General features: G+C 41.4%; 1 protein-coding gene across 2 annotated transcripts in view; it reads left to right on the plus strand.

Moving 5' to 3' along the window:
- The window catches only part of SLC35F2 (solute carrier family 35 member F2), a 50,265-nt gene extending 42,915 nt beyond the window's left edge, over window positions 1-7,350 (plus strand). For both annotated transcript variants that reach the window (XM_045556671.1, XM_045556672.1), the window contains exons 7-8: window positions 498-652; window positions 6,535-7,350. In XM_045556671.1, coding sequence (XP_045412627.1) covers window positions 498-652; window positions 6,535-6,720 — 341 coding nt within the window. In that variant the 3' untranslated portion in view covers window positions 6,721-7,350. The remainder of the gene's footprint in view (window positions 1-497; window positions 653-6,534) is intronic.
- Window positions 7,351-22,447: the final 15,097 nt, after the last annotated feature.

The raw sequence follows: 22,447 nt of genomic DNA on the forward strand, positions 1-22,447 counted from the left end.
ACTAAAGAGGATAGTTATACTGTGCTGTCTTGGAGCATTTAATTTAATGAGATGAACAAATGCGATGGACCTAATAACTGTCTTTGATGCCTTAAAAACACTTTATTCTGAATCCAATTACACAAATCATGTCCAACCAACCAAACAAAGCAAAGAAAAGATAATGAGTGATTTTTCTGGACACGTGATATTGATTCTGCTTTTATTGACCTTTTATCACAGACACTCTGCCCTGGGAGGGTGGATGGCAAGATTTTATCGCCTTGACCATCCAACACCCTGTTGGATTTTTGAGGTCCTTATCTACATCACAACTTGTTATTGGTATTTTTTTTTCCCCAGAGAGTTTTGTAGTCGGATTTGCAATGCTAACTGTTAACAAGGGGTGTTGTAGATAATATGTTGAAGAGTCAGGGAGTTTTATATGACAGCCAAGCCTCAAGTTCTTTTGCCTTCTGATTCTTTCCCATAATATTAGATATTCCATTTTTTCACAGCCTTGCTGTTTGTGGCATTTGCCCTCTGTATGTTTTGCCTGTACAGCTTCATGCCATTGGTGATTAAAGCCACTAGTGCCACCTCTGTCAACCTGGGCATCTTGACAGCAGACCTCTACAGCCTTTTCTTTGGACTCTTTCTGTTTGGCTATAAGGTAAGCAAATAGATCATGTTCAAATAAGAACACTTGACTGGTCCGAAAGAAGCAGCAGGTTTCTTCAAGATTCTTAATCCAAAATAAAACCTTCTCATCCTCTTTACAAGAATTTCACTGGTCAGGCCTCACTCCTTTTACTGCTTCCAAATTAAGAAAATTGGTCCAAGTAAGAATTGCCTGGGCTGGGCACAGTGGCTCACACCTATAATCCTAGCACTTTGGGAGGCTGAGGTGAGAGGATCACTTGAGCCAGGAGTTTGCGACCAGCCCGAGCAACATAGCAAGACCCCATCTCTACAAAAAATAGAAAAATTAGCTAAGTGTGATGGTGCACACCTGTAGTCCCAGCAACTTGGAAGGCTGAGGTAGGAGGATTGCTTGAGCCCAGGAGTTGAGGTTGCTGTGAGCTAGGCTGATACCGCTGCACTTTAACCCGGTCAACAGAGCAAGACCCTGTCTAGGGGTGGGAGTGGGGGCAAGAATTTGCCCTTTTAGAGTTTTTCTAAAGGGTGAAATACAATGGATTTCATCTTCTATGGCATGTCCTAGGACACTAGCTTATGCAAGTGCTAATGCACGTTGCCAGGTGATAAACAAGCAGTCCCAGAGCTGCCCGTCAACCTTGAGGGACAATCTAACTTGGGCCGGGCACTGTGGACTTTCCTGTTCACTCTCTTTGCCCTGGCACATGGACAAAAGTCTAAAGTACCTGACAGAAAGGAAGGGGAAAGGGGTGCATCATCATGCATGCATGATGGAAATGGTTCCATCTTTCGTAATGATTTTATGTCCAGAAGGAACCTCAAAGGTGAGTCAGTGCAGTGGTTTTTCACACTTTCTATTTCCGCAGCATCACAGCATTCCCAAGCATAACCTGTGACCGTCAGTAACGGCTACTATCATGTGTACTAATTCTCAAGGCAGGAATGCGTCGGTATCTTCAGGAGAAGCCAGAGAGCGAATATGTAATTTGAAAAAATAATACCCCAGAGAGTCTGATACACCTGACCTTGAAATGACTGATTGGACCATCTCATTTTAGATAAAGGAAAGGAAGGCCCGGGGAGGTTATGTGCAGTGGAGTGACCTATCCTTAGTCAGCAGCTAGTTAGTGGTTAAGTCAAGACTAAATTTTAGTTACCAGGCTTCTTCTTCAGGCTTCTATCAGTCCAGTCTTCTTTGTACTGTACTTTCCTTCTTATTTTCATTACTAAGGTGAGAATCTCAAGTTTAAGAATCTGTCATGTTAAAGTCTTATACCACAGAGGGAGCCAAATAAATAGATTTTTTTTCAACTTTACAGCTAATTTGAAGCACCTAGGGTAGTAGTTCTCATTCTTTTTAAATCTCAGGACCCTTTTAAATGCTTAAAAGTTGAGGACTCCAGTCACTTATACCTATTATTTATCATATTAGAAATTAAAAACGACAAATTTAAAAAGTACTTATTAATTTATTAAGAAAATAATAAACTCATGTTAACATAAGTAGCTTTTTTTTTTTTTTCTTAAAGACACAGGGTCTCACTCTGTGGCCCAGGGTAGGGTGCAGAGGTGTGATCACAGCTCACAGCAACCTCAAACTCCTGGGATCAAGAGATCCTCCTGTCTCAGCCTCCCAAGTAGCTGGGACTACAGATGTGCCACCATGTCTGGCTAATTTTTTAAATTTTTTGTAGAGACAGGGTCTTACTGTATTGCCCAGGCTGGTCTTGAAATCCTGAACTCAAGTGATCCTCCCACCTCAGCCTCCCAAAGTGCTGGGATTACAGGATTGAGCCACCATGTCCAGGCTAAATAACATATATTTATGAAAAAGCTGTATTTTCCAAAATAAAAAAAAATAGAAGAGTGACATTGATTTACATTAGAAAAATCTCTTTGATATGTGGCTTAACAGAAAACAGCTGGATTCTCATATCTGCGTCTTTATTCTGCTTTGTGATAGCACATGTTATGTTGCCTCTGGAACATTCTACCGTGCACTTGTAAGACAATGAAAGTGAAAAGGGTAATAGCATATTAGTATTATTGTAATAATAGTGTTGACCTTACGGATTCCCCTCAAGGGTCTTGGGTCTCCTTGTAGGCCTTTGGATCGTACCTTGAGAACTACTGCTGTAGAAATGTGTCTTTTCTTCAGTAAAGCCTTGTTGACCTGTTTGCTATCTTTCCCCACAGTCATTTGAGCAAATAGGGTGTTGGCTGATAATTGGTAATTTTAGTTTCAGTAGGAGACATCAACTACATTTCTTTGTCTTTGTAAAATTTTGTATCCAGGCAGAAATCCTCAGTGCTGATTTACACTATTCCCAGGAATTGGCCATGAACTCACACAACTTAGCTAAATTATTGATACATTAAGTTCAGTGAGTTCTCAGAAATTTCTGCTTAAGGAGCATAAATGCTTTTGCCTTGCAAGGTTACATGTGACAGGAACCCGCTGTTATCTTTGCAGACTTGCTGGTTAAGGTATTTGTGAACAAAGACTGAAGGAGTATTTATAGCTTATTGATAGTATCATGAAAAGTAACAACATGGGCTGGGCGTGGTGGCTCATGCCTATAATCCTAGCACTCTGGGAGGCCCAAGCTGGAAGATCGCTTGAGCCCAGGAGTTTGAGGTTGCTGGGAGCTAGGCTGAGGCCACTCTACTCAGGGCAACAGAGTGAGACTCTGTCTCAAAAAAAAAAAAAAAAAAAAAAAGGAACAAATGTCAAAGTGAATCAGAGAAGTGGTCCTGATGGGCCCAGATTTTTTTTTCTATGAGAGCTGAATTCTCAAGGGCTGCAATGTCAGTCTTAAAGGTAGTGAGGTTTTTTGTGTGCTGTGGCTGCATTTCACGTGGGCACCACTAGGGGGTGATAGTGTTTCTATACCGTTGTTCCAGGCCAGGTGGTAGCTATCCTTAGCTTCAGCAGCCCTTAACTTGCATATGCAAAAGTCCTTTCATGTGTCATTTTTTGGCCATATGACTTTAAACTACTGGTCTCAGAATTGGAGCATGCAGTCTGTAAATTCCTTAATGGTTCTTTTGTTTTATGTTGCTTTATCCCTGTATGTCCAGCAGCTCACTCTTTAACTCAGATCAGATTTTATTGTTTTTGGTCAAAGGTTGCTTCAAGACTTATAGAGCAAAGAGGAAGTCTGCTGTGATCTTCAGAGTAAATAACAGAGGTAGAAAAAAAATTCAGAGCATAATGAAGATATCTAGCACTTTAGAAGTAGTTTTTAAAGACAATCATAAGCATAATATATCCCCAATTAAAAAAATTATATATCTAAAATAACTTTGGCTCTGATTTTTTGAAGCAGATGGTTGAAAAAGAGTCTTAAATTTTTTTACACATATGTAGGTTAGACCTTAAGCACTCTGCCTTCTGTGCAACTGATTTTGAGTAAATACTTATTGAATAAAGTAGCCAAAAGAAACTTCTTGTATAGATCCAGACCCAAAGGGTAGAATTTACAAAAAGAAAAAAGTAAAAGGCTCTAATTCAGGAGACTTACCTCACTCCATTCTCCATTTATTAGTCTCCTTGTTCTAATAAAGATGCCTCCATTCAACCACCTGCCTGAAGAGACACATATTTTTTCTTCTGAATACTTAAAAACCACCAAACCAAACAGAACGGGTTTTGAACACGTTATATAGGTTTTCCCACAGGTAAACTGTGGACGTTTTGTAGGATACCGTGATTACCTTTCATAATATCAACTTTAAAAGTTTAGGGTACTCTAAATAGCTCTAACTTCACCTAATATTCATTGAATCATTTTTTTCTACAAACATTATTAAACACCTGCTGTGTGTTGGGTGCTGTGCTAAGTATTAGATCTAAGAATTTTTTTTTTTTTAAATTTCTTTCTATTTTTTAGTAGAGACGGGGTCTCGCTCTTGCTCAGGCTGGTCTCGAACTCCTGAGCTCAAACAATCCACCCGCCTCGGCCTCCCAGAGTGCTAGGATTACAGGCGTGAGCCACCGCACCGGCCTAGATCTAAGAATTAAAGCCAGTGCTGGGAAATTATAGTAGACCGCTCAGCTCGACATCTCTGGCTTTGCATCATCACTGAGTCCAGGGAAGGCTTTCCTTTCTGGGGGAGAATTCCTTAAGGAATCCTCAAGGTTGAAAGTTAAGAAGCAGTAACTGAGCATCTATAAAAACATTAACATGTTAAAACCACTGGTGACCCACAGAAGCCCACAGCTAGATGTGACCAGCAATCTACTTAATACTCATTTCAAAAACCTATTTAGTTTTTCCTTTCATTTTTGGGAGTGACTCTTACTTTCTTTTTCCCTCTCATCTTTTTTCTCTTCCCCTTCTCCAGCCCATGCCATTTTCTTATTGCTTTTCTCTGTCAGCCCCTTATTTGAACTTTTTTATTGGGTATAATATGAAATCTAAGCTAATTTAAAAATATTTATTGGCTTCAATAAAATATTGTGTCCCCATTCTTAACTTTAAAATGAGGTTAGCAGGACCGTTCATAAACTGAGTTTGCTTGTTCCATTAAAAAAAAAAAAATCCAGGACGTATAATTACACATTAATTGTGCTATATAATTTCCCTAATTTTACTATAGCATTCTTGGTCAGTGTTTAGCTACTTTGTTTCTGTGCTTTATTTATCATGCAATTAAAAACAGATATTGATTTATTTAATACTTAAACCTTTTTTTGGATCCCCAATTCAAATAAAAGCAAATATACAAAGTACTTAATATAATTTATTTAAACTTTTGGGGTATGTCAGAATATACACCCAACGGATTAGTGTTCTGTCCTCATTGTGTTTTGCTCTGGGTGGTTGTTTTCAGTCCTAAAAAGGGGCAGGTTGAAGGTCACCAAAAACTCCATCTGTCCTTGTGGTGTGTTGTCAGAGTAGGATCCTGCTAGAACTAGTCCTTCTGAGAGCAGAGAGGTTAGGAGATGCCTCCTGTTGGGCTCTGTTCCCTGTGGTTGTCTTCACTGGACCTTACACCAGTCACTTCTTTGGGCTTCAAACTCTTGAAAAATGATGTCTTAGGCTCTTTCTGGCTCTAAAAATCTGAATCTGCTCAGCCCAACATAAATTTTACTATATATCATTTGTCTAGGGCCAGGCATAATGGCTCATGCCTGTAATCCTAGCACTTTGGGAGGCCAAGGTGGGAGGATCACTTGAGGCCAGGAGTGGTGGCATGTGCCTGTAGTCAGTCCCAGCTACTTGGGAGGCTGAGTCAGGAGAATTGCTTGAGCCCAGGAGCTTGAGGTTTTCAGTGAGCTATGATGAGGCCACTGTACTGTTAGTTCAGACAACAGAGTGAGGCCCTGTCTCCAAAAAAATCCCTAAAAAACAAAAAGCAAAAAAGCCAAAACAAAAAACCTACTTGCCTTCAGAGACAAACTAGTCTATTAAATTTTAACAAAACGAATTTCATTGGAATAGCATACATGGAGAGGCCGTTGAGCAGATGTCGCATGTGTACATCCACATTCTATTAACATCATAGGTCCTGTGTTTCTTTATTTCATACCAATAGTGTGAAGTCATGTCTAGGATCTGCATTGGGCCGTCTCATGGTGTCCGTGCTGATCTTTTACTTTCTCCACTAAGTGGGCCTACTTACAGGGCGGGGTGCGGCTGGATCATCACAGAGAAAGGCAAAGTCCCATTTCTCCTAAAGATCCAAGGATCTGGCTGGCCGAGGTGCTGTGCTGTTGCCAGAGCCTTCCATTCACCAGTACATCCGGGAGGGTTTTGGGTGTTGGCATCTCCTCAGGCAACTTTCAGGAAAAAGATTATGACAAGGGAGCCCTCAAAGCATGCCAGGCAAAAGGCAGCAGCAAAGATGTACGTGAGGGAGCCCAATTTTTAGCCTGTTTTTCTCTCCTAGTTTTCGGGACTCTACATCCTCTCCTTCACCGTCATCATGCTGGGCTTTGTCCTGTACTGCTCCACCCCGACTCGCACAGCAGAGCCGCCTGAAAGCACCGTGCCTGCGGTCACCACCATCGGCATCGACAACCTGGGACTGAAGCTTGAGGAGAACTTCCAGGAGACCCACTCCGTGGCCTTGTAGCCGGAGAGGACAGCGCACACCGGGCCCCACCAGGACACAGCAGAGCCTGCCCGCCCAGGGGACACTCGGGGGAATACCACACTCGGAGTGAACACTCTACGGCATTGGGTTGGATCCAGTGGTTAGATTTTAGAAAGGAATGTTAAACTGTATATCGAATGTAGAAATACCAAAAGAGAGCAGAAGCCAAGGCTAGGGTTGTGTTTCTGTGTGTTTCAGGACTAATATCTATTAGTGTCTGGGAGACGAGGTGCAGGCACCTCACAGGGGTCCCAGAGGCGCATGTGGGAAAGTGGGACTGGGGAGAGACCCAGGAGTGAGCCGGCCTCAGGACCCGGCCTGAAAGCAGCCCAGCTGGCCTGGGCTCTGTGCTCAGGGTAGCTTTCCTCAGTTGGAGGCTAGCTTTGGGCTTTTGCCCTGGGGAGGCAGTCATTGTCTACAGGCCTTGTGGCCTCAGGCATATGAGGCCTGGTGACAATTGCCTATGGTGGGAAAATGGATGGGGCAGCACTTGAGAAGTCCTGAGGTTCAAGTGTGAGTACTATAGGAGGCTTAAGCTGGAGTGCAGTAAACCTAGGAACCCTTTCCTAATTGTTTCTTTTCTTTTCTCTCTCTGTCTTTCTTTTTTTTTTTTTTTTGAGATAAGGTCTTACTCTGTCACCCAGGCTGGAGTGCAGTGGTGTCATCATAGCTCACAGCAGCCTCAAACTCCTGGGCTCAGGGGATCCTCCTGCATCAGCCTGGGACTACAGGCGTGCACCATAATGCCTGCTAATTTTTTCTATTTTTTTGTAGAGACGGGATCTCACTGTTGCTCACGCTGGTCTCAAATTCCTGACCTCAAGTGATCCTCCCACCTCAGCCTCCCAAAGTGCTAGGATTACAGGCGTGAGCCACTGCCCCTAGCTAATTTTTTTTAATTCCTCCCCCATTGTTCATTCCAGATCCCAGAGCAAACTCTCTCTGCTCTTCTTAAAGCCTGTGACACTGGACATTTCTCCCACATTTTCAGTCCCAGATCCTGTTCTCCAAGATTTCTCAGACCCAAGTAAATGAATTGCACCATCCTTTCTGGAAATTCTCATGACCCCCTGGAATATTTCTACTGATCCCATTTTTTAATATTAAGCACCAGCTCAGTAAACTAAGTCTTACTGCAAATTATTGCAATAAGGAGAAAACTTTGTTTCTATAACTGGTAGAAAAAAAATAGATTATCATCAAAGTCAAACACAAAAGTAATAACTTCTCAGAGAAGAGTAGGCCTAGGAGGAGGCCTCAATTGTTAAAAGAAGATACTGTACTACTTCTTAACAAATATTTGTAATGTCGTGAGATTTTTATGATACTTCCTCAATACAGAATGTTAACATGTAGCATCAGTATAGTATCAACCAACAAAATGCCACCTTAAGAAAACTCTGTATGTAAATTTTTTTGTAACAATATGATAAGAAATAGTGGATCATGTTATTAAAAGACTTCGGATTCATGGGAGTACATTCACTGTGTGGTTTCTTTGATTAACCAGTTCCTCTTGTGGATTTTCAGTGACTTAACATATTTGAAATTTCCTCATATTCAACTTTTCAGAGTCATGTCTTCTGTAAGGTGAGGGAAACCCATCTATTGATATTTCGGGGCTATGCCACGATTGAAGGGAATTCAGAGTGAGCTCACAGATCATTTGCAGGAATATACACTTTCCAATTCTGAGTTACCACAATGAAATTTTTCCCTTTTTAAGTGAAATGATCTGTCATTCTCTGCAACAAATTAAAACTGACTTTTCAATTTATGTTTGGTTTTCATTAACAACTATCAGTGAATGGAAAAACTTATGTTAAAATGTTTGGCTGTTTGGGGAAGATTTTTGGTTTGATTAGCACACTGATTCTTTCTTTCTTTTTAAATTTGTGCTGTTTTGTTTATTGTTTCATTTTATTCACATCAGTGATGGCTGCACTGATCCTCCATCTACAAGATTGCTCTTTGGCTGCCAGTGTCATTCCCGAGGTCTTTGGTTACATATTTGGGTGTTTAGCATACGTACATATTTGATGCGCTTTAGAACAAGGAGGTAGCATTTTTTTAACTCTAGGTAATCATCCAAATCTCAATTTATCTCTGTTAGCTTCTAGAGACATACTTTGTTTACATATTCAAATGAAAACATAAAATTAAAGATTTTAGAGAAAACTTTGAAGTACATATCAAACTGGAAAACATATCACTATAAGTAAATGTTAATGTCTTAGCACAATTGAATCATCCCACTTGAGTCTGAGTGTTCTTGGAAAATCCTTAAGTCGCCCCTTATAACTGTGATTTGTGTCCCTCCTCACTAAACAAATATTTGTGGTATGTTTACTGTGTACAAGTAATTTAAATTTGCCTAATAATGTCAATAATCAAGGAATTTGAAAACCTTGACCCGTGACTCATGGAAGGGCTTATCATCTAGTCCAATTCTCTTTTTTACTTTTTTCCCTTGATTCTCTTTTTAAAGATAAATAAGCGAAGGCATAGGAAGGTGATACAATTTGTCTCAGTTTTATGCCCAACAGTGCTAGATTCCTAGTTCATTGCTGCTTCCCAAACTTGGCAGAATGTCAGAAACAGTAGAGGTGATTTTAAAACTACAGGTTCTCTCTGGTTCAAGTTGGTGGTAGGAAAAGAAAATTAAAAAAATAAAGAAATAATAAATTAATTAAAAAAAAAGATTCTCAGGCCCTATTCTAGAACTACTGAGTCAGTCTCCAGGGGTGGTGCCCAGGGATCTCTGAGTGCACTGATGTTTCCTAAAATATCTTGCCTAAGAACAAACCTGTGTCTCTATAGGGATAATGGTGAAATAGAGAATCTCAGGTGACAGAATCCCACGTGTCCATCCAGGTTGAGCTCAAATGTCAACTCTTCTAGGAAGTCTTTCTCGGGCCACCCGAATGGCTCCCACCCTCCTGTAGGCCCCTGTAGGCCTCACTCATATCTTCCTTTAGCACCTCACGGAGTGCTTGCCGTTCACCTGCCTTCCCCTCCACAGCTTGAGCTCTTGCAGGTCAGCAATGGCCTTTTTTCATCTTTCTAGTCCTTTGGTCATTTCACCTCTTGAGTGTTTATTAAATAAATTTTGCCTTTGGTCCCAATTCAGAACACTGACGGGGAGATTGACCTAAAGTAAAAAAGGCTTTTACACAGAAACATGCAGTTAGCAAGTTGTCCTGCGCTGCTAACCCTGCTGTGTTCTCTTTCCTCCCACGGTCTTTCCCCTGGCCTGCTCCTCATCTGGAGCGGGGCAAGGGACTGCCAGTCTGAACATTCCAAGTGAAAACTCAGAATTCAGCATCCCCGAAAAGCAATGCTCTGAATGACAGTGAGCTATTCAATAATAGTACTATACTGCCGCACAATCTGATTTAAATAAATTTGTGAGGACTGGGAGTTTAACCAGCTCGTATAACACTGCTTCCATGGGGGGAAAAAATATGTTTTCAAACATCTGGATTACACACAAACTTAAAAAAAAATTTTAACAGCATATTTTAATTAACCCAATATATTAAAAGTATTATCATTTTAGTACGTGTCACTAACCACATTTCGTGCACCAAGTGGCCACATGTTGGGCAATGCAGGTTTACCCTGTTCACATTAGACTATCTGAGGAATTGTTCATATAATATAGATTGTCTTATCACAGAGATTAATAGTCTTCAGTTATCACAATGTTTAAAATCACAAATACATTTGATGACAACCCATTAATTTTCATAAAGAATCTTTTAGTGATTATTTTATCATAAAATCCATTAATAACGATAAGAAACCATCTATCTAAATATATGCTGATCCCTGAGGTGCAAGCACAGCTTTCGAAACACAGCTCATTCTTTTGTTGATAACCTCCTCTAAATCCTTTTCTGGCCTATTAAGCAATATTTAATACTTTTTCAATATTTCTTGTAGATATTCATGACATGAAAAAAAACCCACCTTACTGAATAGTGTAATAGTGTGGCTACATTGTTCTGTAGTATAGATGTATAATATTAATAATATATTATGCAACTAGACTATGGTTACACTGTAAGAAGAGAGGGCTTTGCTGGTGCCGTTGTTACTATTTGTATTTTGAAACTAAGTTCTCTTTTGTGGACAGGCATTTAACATTTCTCACCTTTCTGATACCAGCCTCTCATCAGTGGAGTTTCCAGCAGGTGGTGTTTTAAAAATTGTAACAACTCAAAGACCCGTAACATAGACAATAATCTGTCTCATTTTATAGCACCTGCATAATGTCCTGTTAAATCAAAGTGTTTTGTTTTGTTTGTAAAGAGAGTATTATCATTAACTGTCTTCAGTAGGGATTGCGTTTTGGTTAGCAGTTGAAGAATTGGGGTCTCAGAAAAGTTTAAACATCCCCCAGAGGTCAAACGGAGTTTGGTGGCTAAGGGTGCAAACAGAATCTGGGATTTTAACCTTTCAGTTTAGTCAGCAGCCAAAGTCCCCACTCAGTGAATTCGGAGAGGGTCATGATTCCTGCGGAACTGCTGAGCCAGCAAATGCAAATGCATCTCTAATGAGAGCCGTTGGGAAGATTTCCTTGGAAAAACTAGCTTGGTAGTACAGTTTTTGCAACCGTGGAGCCTGGCCTTTTAAGAAGCTGTCTACAGTTCATCTCTGTGGGGTCTTATGTATGCATAGTCACGATTCCCTTTTTTATTATATTAATAATTACGGTGATGTGCCATTTCATCTACATTTAATCACTTAGTATCTGGACATATCCTCAGCCCTCAAAAGATATCAATAAATCAGGGAAATTCAGTAGATAGCCACTTAGCTGATTAAAAGGCAAGAGATTTATGAGGAAATTAGGTAATGCTGAACATGCAGTTCTACAGTAGTCATGTAAAGGGTATTTTGAGAAGTCTGACAATATCTAAATGGTATATCGGGGAGTAAAGCCTCTTCAGAACAGCAAAATTTTACCTGCCCTTCCATGCAGAAGGGTTTAATGTCCCAAGGTTTATTCTCTCAATGCTCAAACTTTCATAATGCACTTTATTCTTTGGTTGGTTTATTTATTTATTGGAGACAGAGTCTCGCTCTGTTGCCTTAGCTCGAGTGCAGTGGCATCATCATAGCTCACTGCAACCTCAAACTCGTGGGCTCAAGTGATCCTCCTGTCTCAACCTCCCAAATAGCTGGGACTACAGGCGTGCAGCATGACACCCAGCTCATTTTTTTCTATTTTTAGTAGAGACGGGATCTAGCTCTTGCTCAGGCTAGTCTCGAATTACTGAGCTCAAGTGATCCTCCTGCTTTAGGCTCCCAGGGTGCTAGGATTACAGGCATGAGCCACTGCACCTGGCCTATTCCTTGGTTTAAATATCGTCCTCTTCTAGCAGCCTTAATTTAAAATGTAGACACTTTTGGAGAAGGAAGTTTAGATTGAAAGGGGGAAGGACTTGATACCAATGAAGAAATATAAGCCATTTGAACAATTATTGCCTCCAACTGACCATAAACAACCATTCAGAAGGTTCCATATACTCATTGCTCAATCATCTATTACCATTCACTGCCTGCCAAACGGGTAGGCTAGATTCTATACAAGGTATGACCTAGAGAACTTGTAGTACAGAAGTGGAGTTTCCATGCTGTCTTAGTCTATTTTGTGTTGTTCTAACAGAATACCCAAGACTGGGTAATTTATAATGAACAGAAATTTATCGGCTCACAGTTCTGGAGGCTGGGAATTTCAATGTTAAGGTGCTGGCATCTGGCAAGGGCCGTCTTGCTGTGTCATAACATGGCAGAAGTCGTTATCAGGTGGTAGAAGCGGGGTGGAGACAGAGAGAACAAGAGGGGCTGACCTTTGAGGGTGGAACCCTCACGATCTAACCATCTGTTAAAGGTCCCACCTCCCAGTACTGTCACAATGGCAATTAAATTTCAACATGAGTTTTGGAGGGGACAAACATTCAAAATTTAGCATATACCAAGTCCCACCTTCCCTGACCTTGGATGTTACCTTCTACCTACCTGCCTGGTGACTGTGCTTTTTTGCTTCTGTCTGAATGTTTCATAAACTTTCAGATGCATAATCTGACTTTGATCTTGTGATCCCATGTGGGACTCTATCCACCTTTATCTTCTTGAAAAACCTGCTAGTTCAGTGTATATATCTTAGAAACACACACACACACCCCACCATCACCAAGATAACCTCCACTGAGTTCTACTTTCTTGAAGGATTGCTGTTTTCAATAAAACTGATTACAGCAGCTTCAGGGAATCTCCCTCTGCCCCTGACACACATGTAGAGGCATTCCTGTAGAACTTTATTTTCCCAGTGCATCTGTTGGATTGAGTTTATATGTACTTATACTTAACACATGGGTGTACAACACTTATTTGGTCTTTACTGTCAATTTGGAGGATTAGACAGGCAGGAGGAAGGCCAAAGCTTAGTCCCTGATCTGCTAAGTGGAGTGTGAGACATGCCAGAGCAGGGAGATTTGGCTCAGTTGAGAGCCAAACTTGGCTGATGAGCACTGTGTACTATCCTGGGTACTCTTTTGTTATCATGTAGGGACATCTTGTTGTGGGAGGCTGAGCAGGAGGACTCCAGGCCAGGCCGGGAGACACTGGAGGGGAGGTCTGTCTGTAGAGAGCAGGGCACCCTAACTGCCTGGAATTCGGTGGCTGCATGCCCGTCCCCTAGGCAGAAGGCTAGCTTGGATGTGGCAGGGCACTTAAATAGGTCTCCAAGATGGGGATCCATGGGTCAGGGAGGAGAAACCAGGGACGGTAAGAGTCTTAGATCCCTGGGACTGAGACAAATTCAAGAAAGGTACCTGGGGGCACCAAAGACAGACTGAACTCAATTTGGTCCCCAAATGGGCCTATGCCCTTAGAATGTCCTTTAACTTTCCAAAATGGACATTTCTGCAGCTGACTGACTAGCCCGTCATTGCGTCAAGCTCAGGAGGTCAAACTGAAGCATATAATGGCTCCTGTCTCCTCCATCTCCTGCATCATTTGCTCTCACTTTTGAGTTTCCACTTCTGATTTTCATATTTGATTTTTTTTTTTTGACACAGAGTGTCACTTTGTTGCCCGGGCTAGAGTGAGTGCCGTGGCATCAGCCTAGCTCACAGCAACCTCAAACTCCTGGGCTTAAGCGATCCTACTGCCTCAGCCTCCCAAGTAGCTGGGACTACAGGAATGCGCCACCATACCCGGCTAATTTTTTCTGTATATATTTTAGTTGGCCAGATAATTTGTTTCTATTTTTAGTAGAGACGGGGTCTTGCTCTTGCTCAGGCTGGTCTCGAACTCCTGACCTTGAGCGATCCACCCGCCTCAGCCTCCCAGAGTGCTAGGATTACAGGCGTGAGCCACTGTGCCCAGCCTGATTTTCATATTTCATTAATGGTACTTTTCTAGTGTTGCTCAGGCACAAACCTCTGAAGCTACATTAGATGTATTCCTCACCCTTCACATCCAACAGGACACCAACATCTGTTAGTTCTTCTTTGGTGATGTCTCTCACACCTCTCTTATTTTTAATTTATCCATACATAATAGTTGTACATATTTATGGGGTAAATGTGGTATTTTGATACATGTATATAATATGTAATGATCAAATCAGGGTAATTGGGATATCCACCACCTCAAACAAAAGTTCCTTTGTATTGTGAATATTATAAAGCATTTCTTCTAGATATTTTGAAATATACAATAAATTGTTGTCTCTCCCTTTTTGTTTTTAGTTCTTACATTAGCTCAAACCCTCATTACTTTTGCTCATACTCCATGCTCTTAGTCCATCCTATAGCCTTCTATATTAGTCAGGGTTCTCCAGAGAAACAGGACCAATAGGATATAGATATAGATATATAGAAGGAAATTTATTATGAGAGATTGGCTCACATGATTTTGGAGGCTGAGAAGTCCCACAATATGCTGTCTGTAAGCTGGAGGCCCAGGAAGGCTGGTGGTATAGTTCTAGCCCAAGCCCCAAAACTTGAGAACCAGGAGAGCCAATGGTACAAGTCCTAGCCCAAGTCTGAAAACCTGAGAACAAAGGGTCCCATGTCTGAGGGCAGGAGAAGGTGGATGGCCTAGCTCAAGCAGAAAGAGCAAATTTGTTCTTCTTCTGCCTTTTGTTTTATTTAGAACCTCAAGGGATTGGATGATGCCCTCTCACATTAGGGAGGACAATCTTTTTTAATCAGTCTAATGATTCAAATGCCAGTCTCTTCCAGAAACACTCTCACAGACACACGGAGAAATAATGTTTTACCAACTATCTGAGCATCCCTTAGTCCAGTCAAGTTGACATAAAACCAACCATCAACCTTCTAACTATCTTGAGTCTCAGTCTATAGTTTATTCATTCTATACATTTTCCTAAAATTTTTTCAATCCGACATATATCTGCCAGAAGAACTTTTCTAAAATATCCCTAATTGGCCCAGAAACCTTCAATGGCTTCTTATTCCTCTTAGAAAAGTCCAAGTGGAGGCTGACTCTGTTCTTACCTTCCCAATCTTATCTTCCATTACTGGGTGCCCACACGAATTCAGTCAACAAGACTCCTCCCTGCTCACGTGCTCTGTGTATTCCACCTTCATGTACTTTACAGGCAATTCTCTTTAGGCGTGCTTCCTTCTTCCACTTCCTCTTTGTATATCTAATGCTCACTTCATTCTCCCAGCTTCTGCTCAAGTTCACCTCCTTTCTAGATGATGCAGTCTGCCAGGTTCTCTCCCTCTTTAGAGTGAGTGTCCTGCCCGGTTGACGCACATGAATCATTCCCTACCAGAAGCACACTGCATGCTTCAGCAGGTTAAACGTGGAAGTCACAGAACATACTCACATGTTATAAAGGGGGAAGAGATGTATTCAAAGAGAGCCAAGAAATCAAAAATATCCAAATACATCTCACTTTTTAGACACGTACTTTGGTGATATACTTTAGGATTTTGTAAGCATTCTATACACATTCTCTGCTCTTCTACTTCACAGCTTAACAGTCCAATTACCTGATTGGGGCTATAGATACACCATTTCATGCTTTCTATTTTTTCAGAAAATGGAAACAGTTTACCTTTTTGTTCCACTGTATTACATTTATAAGAATTACACTCATCATTGGGACCTCATTCTCCTTTTTATAAAATAAGATAAGCAAGAAGAGACAAAATAGTCAAAGAGTTACATAAATACCGATAATTGCCCAGTGGCGATAATGCTAGAAGTGAACTGTTGGCTGGCAGCAGCCTCATTCCCCTATTCACTCAGTAATATATTTATTGAGCAACTGAGTGGGGCACTGTGCTAGGCTATGGCACCATAAAGCTTTCAAAAGTTGGTTTAGGGAATTAATATATAATATGTATAGGAAAATGGAAATCTACAAATACTAAATTTGAGGTCTACCTTCTGCCTTATGCTGCTAATTTACATAATTGACAATTCGTGTGACTATATTATCCTCCTAATGATAATACATTCATAGGATCTAATGATTCACATGATTATGATCGGATATAATCATATCATTCATCATCAATCATTCATATCAATCATTCTTATGATATTATAATTACAAGATCCTTGTGGATAGAGATTGTGCCTTGCTATGAAGTGAATGTTTGGGTCCCCCCAAAATTCATATGTTGAAACCTAATCCCAGTGTGATGGCATTAGGAGACGAGGCCCTCTGGGAGGTGATCAGGTCATGAGAGTGGAGCCCTCATGAATGGGACTAGTACCCTTATAAAAGAGACCGAGAGAGCTCCCAACTTCTTTCACCATGCGAGAGCACAGTAAAAATGGCTATTTATGAACGAGGAAAAGTGCCTTTATCAGACACAGACTCTTGTATCAGTCAGGATAGACTAGGTTACACTACTATAACAAACAACACCAAATATATTGTTGGCTTAAAACAATAAAGGTTTAGTTTTAGCCATACTACAGTTCCACTGTGGGTCTATTGTCCCACAGAGTTGTCCTCACTCTGGGACCCAGGCCAATGGAGCCTTCACGGCAGAGGGAAAGAGGGAACCATAGAAAATTCCTCCCTGGCTCGTAAAGATTCCCCAGAAGTGACATAAATCACTTTCTCTTACATTTCATTGACCAAAGCAAATCACATGGGCACATCCAAATGCAAAGGGTTGTAGAAATGCAATTCTACTATGTGTTTGGATGGGGAGAAACCTGGGGTGTTTGTGTGCACACCTAAGACTGTCAGAAGGTTTAAAGAAATTAAGCAATTTTATCAAATTGAAACCCCTGCTGTCTGACTTCAGGGTCTGTGCTCTTGGCCACTATGATATTAATATATTTCTATGGTGAAATAGTAATGTCTGTGTTATCTATCATTGTTGAAATAAATAGTACATCAGCATCATGGGAAGAAAATAACAAGGTATTGCAGGGTATTACTTTTAACTTTTATAATAAAATCATTATTATTTAAATTCATGGAGGTCTTATTAGAACCAAGAGAATTGTAAGCTTTAGACATTGACATCTTGTTGCATCTTAATTAGAAGTACTTGATTTGGCAGCACTCACACCTGCTAGAGAGTGTTTTTAGTCTCTGGGAATTTGAAAATAAGTTCTGGGCTTCAGGTTTTGGCTGTTTCCCTGATGCAGGCCTCCTACCCAGGGAACTATTAGAAATGCCAGCCAAAATAACTCATGTGCTGCCACATTAAACCCTGTGAGAAATGGAGTTCTTCATCTAAAGCTTAAAAAAAGAACAAAAAAGGCCGGGCGCGGAGGCTCATGCCTGTAATCCTAGCACTCTGGGAGGCAGAGGCGGGCGGATTGTTTGAGCTCAGGAGTTCGAGACCAGCCTGAGCAAGAGCAAGACCCTGTCTCTACTAAAAATAGAAAGAAATTATATGGACTACTAAAAATATATACAGAAAAAATTAGCCGGGCATGGTGGCACATGCCTGTGGTCCCAGCTACTCGGGAGACTAAGGCAGGAGGATCACTTGAGCCCAGGAGTCTGAGGTTGCTGTGAGCTAGGCCGACGCCACGGCACTCTAGCCTGAGCAACAAAGTGAGACTCTGTCTCAAAAAAAAAAAAAAAAAAAAAAAAGAACAAAAAAATCCCACAAGAAAACAAAACGAGTGGGTGAATTAGAGTTGACAAATAGGTTGGCATCTGCAGGGCCTGGCTGAGAGCTGTTCTGGAAGAAACCACTGGCTTTGTGAGCACAAAGCAGCCCAGCATGGACACTGTGAGCACAACTGTGTACAATCCTGCCTCCTCCTCTTGCTGGGTGAGTCTCGGGCAAGTGATTTAACTTGTGTTTCGGAGTGTCCTCATCTGAAAAAGTGAGGATTGAGTGAGAGAACGCACTTCAAGTGCTGAGTCATACAAGGCACTGCTCCTCTGGCCGTATTTGGGGACCATTGTCCTCTGGGGGTGCTGATACTGCTTCACAATGCTGCAGTCACACTCTTCATACCAGTTTGGCTATTTCTTTTTTCTTTTCTTTTTCTTTTTTGTTTTGAGACAGGGCTTGCTCTGTCACTCAGGGTGGGGTGCAGTGGGCTAATCATAGCTCACTGTAACCTCGAACTCAGGTGATCCTCCTGCCTTAGTTTCTTGAGTAGCTGGGACTACAGGTGCATGCTATCTTGTCTGGCTTATTTTTTTTACATTTTTTGTAGAAACAGGAGTCTTGCTATGTTGCCCAAGCTGGTCTTGAACTCCTGCACTCAAGTAATCCTCCCACCTCACCCACCCAAGGTGCTGGGATTACTGGTATGAGCCACCGTGACTGGCCGGCTCTTTCAAGTTTAATGATCTCGCTATTCCCTTTGTTACCCTGAGATACTCAGCTGTTTCCTTTGTTGGCAGAGAAGGAGAAAGATCCAAAAATAAAGGAAGCACAAAGTGATTTTTATTAATGTCATGAATATAAACTGCTTCATAAAAGTTACATCATGCTTATTTTGCTAATGAATTACTCTAGAACTCATTGTCCTTATTAGCAAGAAGTTCTCTCTCTAGGGGCTCTCCCCTTCCTCTGAATTATCTGAAAACCCGAGGGGCGTTGAGCAAGTCAGAATAATTGAGGGGTGCTTTTGTCCAACTTTTGTACCAAGGCAGGAAGAGCTGTTTCTGATTGGTCAGCCTCTATTGTTCTGTCTCCCCAGTATATGGTACTACAGCCCTCCAAATTTTGATGCCATTACTTTCTGGGGTGAGGCTTGCATTCATCCAGATCTGCACAAAATTTTTTTCTTTTTTGAGACAGAGTCTTGCTTTGTCACCAGTGCTAGAGTGTAGTGGCATCATCATAGCTCACTGCAACCTCAAACTTCTGGGCTCAAGTGATCCTCTTGCCTTAGCCTCTTGGGTAGCTGGGACTACAGGCACACGCTACCACGCCTGGCTAAGTTTTCTATTTTTTTGTAGAGATGGGATCTCACTCTTGCTGAGGCTGGTGGTCTCCAGCTCTTGAGCTTAAGTGATCTATCTTCCCATCTCGGCTTCCCAGCCAGAGTGCTAGGATTACAGGCGTGAGCCACTACGCCCCACTCAAATCTGTACATATTTGATGTGGTTCTTTGATAGACAATGAGTGACCCAAGCCTGCTGAAGCTTGGCTAGGCATGCTGCAGTCCCTCATTTTTAGCAATTTAACTTATACACAATCTTCTCTAAAGTTGTCAGCTGGACTCAGGCACTTAGATAGGACTGGTTTAAGTGTCTCTCGTCCAGAACTACTGATTTCCTTTCTTGCCCAGGGATTTACACCTGTAGGGGTCAAGCAGTTTTAATATTTTCAATCTTCAAAATAGGATATCCTCCCTCCCCACTGCCAAACAAAGATCATCAATCCTCCTAAGGGGTACAACTTTCAGTACTTTGAGTACTGTGAACGTAACTCACCTGTTTAGAGGAGATGCCCCAAAGAGATTCTACTGTGTGCACATCAAATTCGGGAACAAAGACTATTTTCAATGAATCTAAGCTATCCTATTCTCTTTCAAAGGGAAGATGCTCTCAATGCATCTAGGGCCAGCAAGTACCTTCCTTGCTGAACAAGAGGGGAAAAAAACCCACAAATTTATCTTAGAGGTTGCATTTCACTACATAATTGTGATGATTTACACTTAAGAATAAACCATCAAGTTTGAAAAATTTGACTATTTTTCTTTAAAAGAATAACATCTACCAGGAATATTTTTCTGATGGGAATTAATAACTATTTGTGCTTTATTGCCATAGCAATAAAATTTGTTTCCAACAGTACTATTTCAATTTTGGCCCAGTGGAAAAATTAGTTCATGATTTTCTCACAGCAATAAAATATATTTCCAACAATACAGCTGTGCATTTTATTTTATTATCTTTCTGTTTCATATTTAGCTTTATACCTTATGTCTCTTGGTGTGGTCAACTTCTGCCTCTCAGTTGCTCTCCAGCCTTCAATAACGACTTTGAAACTTGGTTTACAGGTTTTCCATCCAACTTCCTCCATCACTTGAATGATTGATGCCCAATTACCCTTGAACCTCACAGTTTCTTTTATCTCTTTAATGCCAGTGACTGATACCTAATTTCTCTCTAGCAGTTACTCCGATATTACATCTAAAGTTTGTTATCACTGGGTAGTGCTTCACCTCTGTGTCTTAAGTTCCCATATTCTTGGTTTTGAGCACAGTTCACCTCCTCAAACCCAGCACATATGGTCTCCTAAACTCTCATTCTTTAATTACTTTGGTTTTTCCCATTCTTGAGTATTTTTTCTCCTCTCTATCCTGCTTGGAGTTTGTGGATGCTTTCTCAGATCTCTTCCATTCTCACCTACACCCTTCATTTGCTTGTACCTACATCTTGCCCAGCAAAACACCAATGCTGGATCAGTCCTCAATTACCTGCTTAACATCGTATCTAGTCTAACCTAGGAAATATGTGTTGGAGAATCCCCAGGGTGGAGTTTCTTCTGGGTCACCTCCTATCTAGCCACGTGGGAGCCATGATACCAGATAAGTCATCGGCAGTTTTGTAGTGGAAGCCTCCCCTATGGAATCAACTATATCCCATGGTCCTTTGGTTTCCCTGGTCATTTTTGATAGTACATTTCTCCTTTTTCTGTCCCAACAGCTCTATACCATCTTTCCCAGGAAGAAGAGAATGTGTAGACTCTGAGGTTCATTGCAGCAGCAGCATTCCATTCAGAAGTCCTGGTTTTCTCCCCTGTAGGTCACCAGATCTTGGTCAAGATACTGAGCACAGTCCCTGGGGACCTCTGGAGACAATGATAGGCCCATCAGATGTTATACCTGCTGTTGACTCAGGGACACCGAATACTGCTTATCCTGAATTTCTACTCCAAATTGTCCTGATGAGAGGCCCTTCACAATGTAGCACTTTATATACTTAACAGCTCCCTTTTCCTCTGGCAATTTTTTTTTTTTTTGAGACAGGTTCTTGCTCTGTCACCTGGGTTAAAGTGCAGTGCTTCGTCACATAGCTCACTGCAACCTCAAACTCTCGGGCTCCAGTGATCCTCCTGCCTCAGCCTCCCAAGTAGCTAGGACTACAGATGCGTGCTATTGTGCCAGGCTAATTTTTGTATTTTTCGTAGAGACGGGGTCTTGCTCTTGCTCAGGCTGGTCTCAAACTCCTGGACTCAGGCAATCCTCCACCTTGGCCTTCTAAGGGGCTAGGATTACAGGCGTGAGCCACTGCATCCGGCCTGTCAAGCGATTTATCTTTGATAATTTCCAACTCCAGGAACTCCAAAATTATGTGATTTTGGCAACTGACCCACAATTTGGTTTTGCTTTTGGAGGAGCCCAAAGTCCATGTTCAATGATCTCTAGACTGACAGCAAATGGATGCTATCACACGTGCACAAAGTATCCTTATACTGTTCTATTCCTACTAACATATATGCATCACCCATCAAAAGCATAGCACTTACTGGTGCATAACAAGTAACAGAATTCCTCCATTCAGAATGTCCTAGTTGCTTCTGTTACTTCCCCACCTTTAGACAAACTTCAAGAAGTTTGCTTATAAGGGCTAGAACTCAGGTTCTACTATTCAAGTGGTGTATGTACCAGATCTCTTCCCATCACATATATACTGCCCTGCTGTGCTGAAGGGTGCCGTTTTAAGCCACTGAGTTTGGTAGTTCGCTCTAATAGATGACTAAGACACTAACCATTAGTGGTGACCACACACACACACACACACACACACACACACATGTAGGTAGGTGAATCCAAGGTCAAGTTGGGTAGGGGCCTGAGAGTCAGGCACCCTGGATTCTAGTCTTAGAACTGTCCAGCTGAGCTACCGTGGAGAGCTATTGTGTTCAAGTCTTTGGGTCCTAGCTCCTTTTTTGTAAAAGGGGGGTGACGGCAGTCTCATCTTTCATTTATTCATCTGAAATATTTGTTGAGTATTACCTTACACCACAGGAGGCATCAGATAGAGGTGGGCTTTGGAGGTAGACCTGTGTTCAAATTCTAGCTTTTTTGTTAACCCGCATAAGTCAAGGCAAGTTACTTAACCTCTCTGTACCTTTCGTTCATCTGCAAAATGAGAATGACAATTGTGCCTACTACTCATGGGGTTGTTTGGAGGATTAAACATGTCAGTATATGCCAAGTTCTTAGAACAGGGCCTAGAATATAGCAAGTGTTCTATACACTCCATGGT

The sequence above is a fragment of the Lemur catta genome, chromosome 7 (genome assembly GCF_020740605.2).
Source record: "Lemur catta isolate mLemCat1 chromosome 7, mLemCat1.pri, whole genome shotgun sequence".
Classification (NCBI taxonomy): Eukaryota; Metazoa; Chordata; class Mammalia; order Primates; family Lemuridae; genus Lemur; species Lemur catta.